Source organism: Nematolebias whitei, chromosome 17 (genome assembly GCF_014905685.2).
Source record: "Nematolebias whitei isolate Nwh7 chromosome 17, NemWhi1, whole genome shotgun sequence".
NCBI lineage: Eukaryota > Metazoa > Chordata > Actinopteri > Cyprinodontiformes > Rivulidae > Nematolebias > Nematolebias whitei.
The window spans coordinates 4,183,016-4,191,557 of record NC_056514.1 but is presented as its reverse complement, the minus strand read 5'-3'; the positions used below and the strand labels follow the sequence as shown (position 1 = coordinate 4,191,557).

At 45.0% G+C, this 8,542-nt stretch overlaps 1 protein-coding gene across 1 annotated transcript in view; it reads right to left on the bottom strand.

Annotated features, from left to right (window-relative positions):
* Positions 1–2,356: 2,356 nt before the first annotated feature.
* reep3b (receptor accessory protein 3b) overlaps positions 2,357–8,542 on the bottom strand; it is a gene marked incomplete in the record, with an annotated part of 45,043 nt that continues 38,857 nt past the window's right edge. Inside the window, 2 exon segments of the mRNA XM_037691720.1 lie at positions 2,357–3,039; positions 3,168–3,301. Coding sequence (XP_037547648.1) covers positions 2,968–3,039; positions 3,168–3,301 — 206 coding nt within the window.

The window sequence follows — 8,542 nt, the reverse complement described above, 5'->3', positions numbered from 1 at the left end:
TGTAGCTCATACCTTGCTACAATATGGGGGAGTGGTGGTGCAGGTTATAAGGTGGGCCTTTGATTCACCAGCTCAACTCCCTGGACCAACATCAACATGTGGGAGGGACAGGTGAAGCACCCACACCTGCCTCCTTCATTTGCCCCACTCTTAGCCCTTGAGCAAGGCCCTTAACCCCCACCATCTGCTCCTGCGGGACAGCAGCGCTCTGCTCCACTCAGAGGCTGTGGTTGTGTCAGGAAGGACATCTGGCGTAGAAACTATCACCAAGTCTTAGTGCGACACTTCACTGTGGCGACCCCTGAAGAAGGAGCAGCTGAAAGAAAGAAAGACCTTACTGAGCCATGTTTAAATATTATTTCCTGTACATTTTAATGATTCAAGGTTGAAATAAAATTGTCCTGTTTCACTGAAATGGACAGACTTCTACTGAGCTTCCATATCTGTACATCCATGTCCTTAGTGTGCACACTATGAAAAGACAACATGCTAAAAACTAATCCCACGTTTCATTCTGAGCACTGATCCACGTTCTTGTTGGTTTTACTCAGCCCCTCCGTACTCGATGATGAGGTCTCTTCAAACCAGGTGGAATCTGTCTCACTCTTTAAAGAATAAAAAACATTTACCTCCCAAAATGTATCCGTGCTTCTTGTAGCTCGATGCAGTTACACCATCCAAAGTTTACAATCTGCCTCAAGAACACAAAAGACAGGAATGATGTTTTTGATTTTTTATTTTTGCATTTATGTTTTAGCAAACATCACTCCACACAGTTTACCAACACAGATTAAAATAAAACGCTGTGGCCACAGGTCCACGTGGGCACACTGAGCTTTGGTATTAAGTTCTGAGGAATAAATCCAAGACACAAAAGTGTGGCTACTTTGGTGAAGTACAAAAATGTTCCTGTGCAGTTTGAAAATCCAAACTTATGACTGAAACCATCTTTGAGTAAGTCCCAAAACAAAAAGAAAACCCCTTCAAACTGGATCAAACTTGCACCGATAATATAAAACGCTGCGCAGCAAGCCACACTGAAAGTGCTGTGGGCTCGCTGTTAGCGTTAGCATCAAACGAGTCCTGTCCTGCAGCGTCCCACAGCACTTCATTACATGAGATGACCGACAATAAAAACTATAGAAAACATGAGGAAGGAGGTTTGTGTGCAAATTAAGGTGGTTACAAAACAAAAACACACAAAGCTTTAAAAATAAAGGGCATTTTCAGTGATTATAAGTGTTACAGCGAGAACTGCACAACCAGCATTTGAGACATGATCATTTTTAAAAAGGCAAGAGCGAAAAGCAAAGAGTAAAGAAATCCCTTTAACTGAGGAGTGGTCTCAGAAACCTGCTGGGGCCTGGTCAGTTTGGGTTTTTCTCCCGGGCCTCTCACCGTTTGGTGCTGCAAACACCAACTCCAGCACGTTTCACTGCAACAGGATGAAGTGCCCTGAAGTTCAACTCAGTCCTCATCTGTGCTCTGAAGCTTGAACCAGCTGACAGCAGAGCCGGACTTTAAACCAGGCAGACTAAATGGATCACAGATGATGTGTTCAGCCCACTCGTAAGCAGATAAAATTATTACATAGTGTGAAGTGTTTTCATTTTTAAAAAACCCTTTGTACTGACATATAATATAAAACACATATTTTACACTAATCCAATGCTGGTCCGATGGGGCAAAGGTCAAAAAGATAAAAACAGACATGCAGGGTTTATTCTGACTTACAGACAACATGTCAGATTTTTCACTTCAAGCATCTTTTTTCCATCTCTTTGCTCAAACATTTCTCTAAAATGAATTTAATTATTTGATTAGTGGTCAATGCTAAAATATTTAAAACCCAACAGTCTGCAAACAAAGATGGATATGAAAGGAACGACACGTCTGAGGGGAAAACTTTTTAAAGTTTAATTTAAAAAACGCGTTTTAAAAATCCTGTGAAGAAATCCTCTTTTTAACTTTAAACCTTTCTTTCAATTGTTAAGTTTGTGCAGGAACCATGAACATGTTAAAGTACTTTGTAAATTGTTTCAACTAGGAGTGCACCGAGTGCAGTTTTCTGGTCGATCACCGATCTCTAAAAAGTCGGACCTGCCGATTCCGATTTAGTTTTATAAGCGACACTGTCAGGTGTTATAAGGTCACAATGCACCTTCAGTTCTCCATCTTATTTTATTGAAAAACAGACTCTTGAACAGCATCCTCTCAGGTCTCTCTTGTAAATGAGTCCCTGAGGCTCAATGGCATTAACCTGTCTAAATAAAGGTTGAATGAAAATATCCTAGAAACAATCCAAACTTGTTTTAACTGGCCAAGAGGTAGTGCTCTGAAATATAAATGAAGTTTAGACAATTGTTAAAACAAAAAAAAGTTGGTAAAATCGTTTTCTCCTTTAAGTATCGGCCGATCTCCGATTTTCCAAATTAAAGAAATTGGGGTTGATAAATCGGCCGGCTGATTTATCGGTGCACCCCTAGTTTCAACTAACTTTGACTTCCTAAATGTCGCCAGTCAACAATTTCCTGCAAGAACAATAAAGTTCTTATCTCTTATCCTAATATGGATTTATAAATGTTTTCCAAGAGTGATTCGAGCTTTAATGAAGCATATAGCCTCCACCTGTGAAGTTACACAACTCGTTAACAAGTGTGAACTTGCATTAAACGATACAAAGACAACAAACATATGTTAAGACTAAACACGCATATTTTTATAATTGTAATGAAAGACGTCAGCATGACACCAGCTCCATGTTCGATTGGTCATGTGCACCTTATAAAGAGCCCAAATAAAAACACTCGTCCACCAACATCTCAGACAGCTGCTGGTTTTGGATGAATTGGGTAATTTAGATGTCAGCAGATATGAAAAACCTGAGCAGAGGGAAAAGTCAGCTGACAGCAGCGTCCACCAATCAGCAGGCTGCTCTGCTCCATGTGTGTGTGAGCGGTGCTCCGTTCAGGGTGCGTAGTTGGCTGAGCTCACGGTTGGTCTCTTCTTACTTTTAATCTTCAGTGATCCATAACGAGGCTGGGAACAGAACAACACAATGACTGAACACAAACTATGAAGCCCGATTCCTCTCAGACCTGTCTGAAGGACGCTTTTTAGTCCTCTAATATCTTACAGTTAGAGTTGTTGTGAAATAGACCACTCACGTCTTTGCGGAGCTTCGATCTTGTGATCTTGACACTCTGCGAACGCCTCAGTCCTTTCTGAGTGACGGCCTCGTCCTCTGAGAAGGTCGGCTCGGCGTCCTCATCCGTCCTCTCCTCCTGCTCGTAATAGTATTCTGATAGGACAATAAGAGAACCCCATCAGGAACTTCCATTACTTCCATCAGGTAAAATTATTAAACAGCATGGGATAAATTTCCATTGTTATGCTGATGACACACAATTATATTTGTCCATTAAACCCAATGAATCCAATCAGCCACTTAGACTACAAAGACATAAAGACATAAAAACCTGGATGACCCTTAATTTTCTGTTTTTAAACTCAGACAAGACTGAGGTTTTGGTTTTAGGACCTGAGCACCTTAGGAATGAATGTTTCAGTCTTTCTCCCTCCTTAGATGCATTAATCTGTCCTCCAGCTCTAATGTTAAAAATCTTGGTGTTATTTTTGATCAGGACATGTCTTTTATCCCCCACATTAAAAACGTTACTAGAACCTCCTTCTTCCACCTGCGTAATATCACTAACATTAGAAACATCTGATCTAAAGATGATGCAGAAAAACTGGTCCATGCATTTGTCACGTCTAGACTGGACTATTGCAATGGTTTATTATCTGGGTGTCCAAATACTTCTTTAAAACGTCTTCAGTTGATCCAAAATGCTGCTGCCAGAGTCTTAACTGGAGTTACTGGGAGAGATCATCTCTCTCCAGTTTTAGCTTCTCTCCATTGGCTCCCTGTCAAATCCAGAATAGAATTCAAAATCTTACTTCTAACCTACAAAGCTCTCAACAACCTAGCTCCATCTTATATTACAGATCTTATTGTTCCATATTTTCCTAACAGAGCACTTCACTCTCAGACTGCAGGTTTACTTGTGGTTCCTAGAATTTACAAAAACAGAATGGGAGGAAGATCTTCCAGTTATCAGGCTCCTCTCTTGTGGAACCAACTTCCAGTCTCTGTCCGTGAGGCTGACACATTGTCCAGTTTTAAGACTGGGCTCAACACTTTCCTTTTTTATAAATCCCATAGTTAGGGTTGGCTTGTTATGCTGCCTTAAGATTAAACTACAAGAGGACAAAATGACCTCATTTCCTTAAATGAATTGTTACAAATTAATATCGGTATTTTCAAGAATCACGTTATGATAGAAATAGTAGCAAATGAAAACTATTCAACTTAACAATTCGATTAAAGAAATGAGGTCAATCTGTCCTCCAGTAGTCCAAGCCTATCACATGTTACATATATGAAAAGCATTCTAAAATAATACAGGTCTTCCCATTTACTGAACAAAACTTGTATCCTGCTTTAACAACTGTCAAACCGTTTCATTCCTTTAGTTTTGAAATGACTTCATGACACGTCTTTGAGAATAACTGAGGTTTAAAAAGAAAAATGGTGATTTATCTTTTAGTGATGTGTGGTGTTTCTGGAGGGTTTATAGAATTTAAAAAAAAAAAAGGAAAAATGGAATAAAAGTAATTTTGAGAAGCGTTCCTCCCCTAATTAACAGACACACCAACCATTCTTTGTACCTGTAATTTATCCAAACTGAGATCAGTTTAACTTAACAGACTTCCTGTGGACCCACCACCTGCAGGAGGGGCCATAAAAGTCGAGTGCATGATGCCATGGGCAATGGCTGAAGGCGGGGACCTTGGTTCTCTGACCCTGGCTTACCAAAGCTGCTCTTGGGACATGGAACGTAGCCTCTCTGGCGGGGAAGGAGCCTGAGCTTGTGCGTGAGGTTGAGAGATACCGACTAGATATAGTTGGGTTCACCTCAAAGCACAGCATGGGCTCTGGAACCAATCTCCATGAAAAGGGCTGGACCTTATTCCACTCTGGAGTTGCCCATGGTGAGAGGCGTCAAGCTGGTGTGGGTCTACTTGTAGTCCCCCGACTTGGTGCCTGTGTGTTGGAGTTTTCCCCAGTAGATGAGAGGGTGGCTTACCTGCACCTTCGGGTGGGGGGGACTGGCTCTGACTGTTGTTTGTGCTAATGCGCCAAATTGCAGTTCACAGTATATGGCCTTCTTGGAGTCCTTGGCAGGAGTGCTGGAAGGTGTGCCAGCTGGGGACTCCTTTATTCTGCTGAAGGACAATGCCCACATGGGTAATGACAGTGTGACCTGGAGGGGCATGATTGGGAGGAACGGCCTCTCTGATCAAAACCCGAGCGGTGTTCTGTTGTTGGACTTTTGTGCTAGTCATAGTTTGTCCATCACAAACACCATGTTCGAACATAAGTGTGTCCAGAAGTGCACTTGACACCAGGCCGCCCTAGGTCATAGATCAATGATTGACTTCATAGTCGTGTCATCTGATTTGTGGCCATTTGTTTTGGACACTTGGGTGAAGAGAGGAGCTGAGCTATCAACTGATCACCATCTGGCAGCGAGTTGGATCAGATGGTGGGGGAAGATGCCGGACAGACCCAGTAGACCCAAATGTGTAGTGGGGGTTTGCTGGGAATGCCTGTCAGAAAAACCTGTCGGCGAGATCTTCAACTTACACCTCCGGGAGAGCTTTAACCACATCACAGCTGAGGTGGAAGACATTGAGTCCGAGTGGGCCATGTTGCGAGCCTCTCTTGTTGAGGTAGTTGCCTTAAACTGTGGCCACAAGGTTGTCAGTGCTTCTCGCGGTGGCCAACCATGAATTCGGTGGTGGACACCCCGGGTTAGGGAGGCTGTCAAAATGAAGAAGGATCCTACTGGGCCTTGTTGGCCAGTGGGACTCTAGAGGCAACAGAGGAGTACCGGAGGGCCAAGTGGTCCACAGCCTTGGCTGTTGTTGAGGCAAAAGCTTAGATGTGGGAGGAGTTCGGTAAGACCTTGGATAGAGACTAACGGTCAGCTCTGAGGAGGTTCGGTCAGTCCGAGCCGGGGGCTGCATGAGCTGGAGGCGGGCCTGGGATCTGAGGCCCGCAGCTAGCAACAGCTAGATTCAGCAGCTCGGGGGGCCTGTAGTAGCTCACCCTGATTTCATTAAGGCTTTGGATGTTGTGGGGCTGTCTTGGTTGACACGCCTTTGCAATGTCGCATGGACATCGGGGACAGTGCCACTGGATTGGCAGACTGGGGTGGTGGTTCCCCTCTTCAAAAACAGGGACCGGAGGGTGTGCTCCAATTATAGAGGCATCACGCTCCTTAGCCTCCCTGGTAAGGTCTATTCAGGGGTACTGGAGAAGCGAGTCCGATCGTTGGTCAAACCTCAGATCCAGGAGGAACAATGTGGGTTCCGTCCTGGCTGTGGAACACTGGATCAGCTCTTTACCCTCACTAGGGTCCTCGAGGTGTCATGGGAGTTTGCCTATCCTGTCTACATGTAAATGGACTGTAAATGGACTGTACTTATATAGCGCCTTTCTATCTTATCGAGATACTCAAAGCGCTTTACACTACAATCTGTGTCCTCATTTACCCATTCATACAGCACTCTACTAGATCTTTACAAAGCTAATGGAACAAATCATTCTAAAGAGGCTAATCAGTGCTTTATCACACTCATACACCGATGGGACACACATCGGAGGCAATGGTCTTCAACCGGAAAAGGGTGGATTGCTCTCTTCGGATCGAGGGTGAGGTTCTGCCTCAAGTGGAGGAGTTCAAGTATCTCAAAGGTTTTTCACAAGTGAGGGAAGAATGGAGCATGAGACTGACAGATGAATTGATGCAGCATCTGCAGCGCTACAGACTCTGTACCGGTCTGTTGTGGTGAAGAGAGAGCTGAACTGTAAGGCAAAGCTCTCTGTTTACCGATCGGTCTACGTTCCTACCCTCACCTATGGTCATGAGCTCTTGGTAGTGACCGAAAAAATGAGATTGCGGATACAGGCAGTTGAAATGAATTTCCTCTGCAGGGTAGCTGGACTCTCCCTTAGAGATAGGATGAGAAGTTCAGTTATCCAGGAGAGACTCAGAGTAGAACCGTTACTCCTCCACGTCGAGAGGAGCCAGTTGAGGTGGTTCGGGCATCTGGTAAGGATGCCCCCTGGGCGCCTCCCTATGGAAGTGCTTCAGGCATGTCTGACTGGGAGGAGAGTCCAGGGAAGACCCAGGACACGCTGGAGTGACTAGCCCCTTTTCCACAGCTCCTCTTCAGCCCGGTTCGGCTCAGTTTGGTACGGTTTTCAGCCCTTTTCCACTGTAATTTTTTCACAAAACCGGCTCCTTTTTTGGTCCCTGCTTCTCTGCTGGGACCAACTGAGCCGAGCCGGCACCAAAACATGACGTCAGAACACTGTCAATCATGGATTGGTCGGGGGAGGAGTCACTGGATCTTTCAGAAACTTTTCAAAACATCAATCCGCCATTTGCAATTACTCGGAGCAGCAGCTGGATCTATTTTTAAGATTTTAGAAACAATAATGATAACACTGTGGTCTAATGCTGAAGTGCAGGCATTTTTTGTGCTTTGTGGCCAACAACAAAGATCAGTGTGAGCTAGATGGAGCTCCGCCGATCTCCCCGGTCCTCCACTGGAGCTTCGGAGCCCACTCAAGCCATGCAGGGTGTCATCTCCTTGGCTCCTAGCTCTGCAGGTAACCGCAGAAGACCCTCCGTGCTGTCAGCTCGGGCTTTGGATCCTGGCCTTGCGTGCTCTGCGTGCTCCGAGCTCCGCTGGTCACCAAGGAGGATCCTGTTTCCAAGGTGCTACCGCCACCAGCTGGTAAGGCGCGCAACGTCAATTTAAACCCCGCCCACTGGAACCGGTACTGAAAGGGGCTATGGAAACACATCGTGTGCCGAACTGAGTTGAGTTGAACCGAGCTGAACCAGCCTGAAGAGGAGTTGGGGAAAAGGCCCATATGTCTCTCGGTTAGTCTGGGAATGCCTTGGAATCCTCCTAGAAGAGCTGGAAGAGGTGTGGAAAGAGATGTCTGGGTCTCCCTGCTCAAGCTGCTGCCCCTGCGACCCAACATCAGAATAAGCAGAAGATAATGGATGGATGGAGATCATGTAGCTTAGATCAACTCTTCATGAGTAAACTGGACCTCTGACACAGCCACCAGAGGGTGGCAGCTTACAGATACTGAGCTGTGTCTCACACACACACCAGGTAATTCTCCTTCACAACAGTGAGAATGAGATCAAAGAACACTTGGTGGGTACAAACACATCCCCCCCACACACACACTTCTCGTCTCTGTGCTGAATACATTATTCACTCTCTCCTAATGGGGTTTTCTAGGTTTCCTCTCCTCTTCCTCCTGCATCTCTCCTTTACACCTGTTCTGCTCTTTAAAGCCTCTTCTCATCTTGTGTTGATATGCCTCACTGGCTCTCTCGCTCCGTGTGTGTGTGTGTGTGTGTGTGTGTGTGTGTGTGTGTGTGTGTGT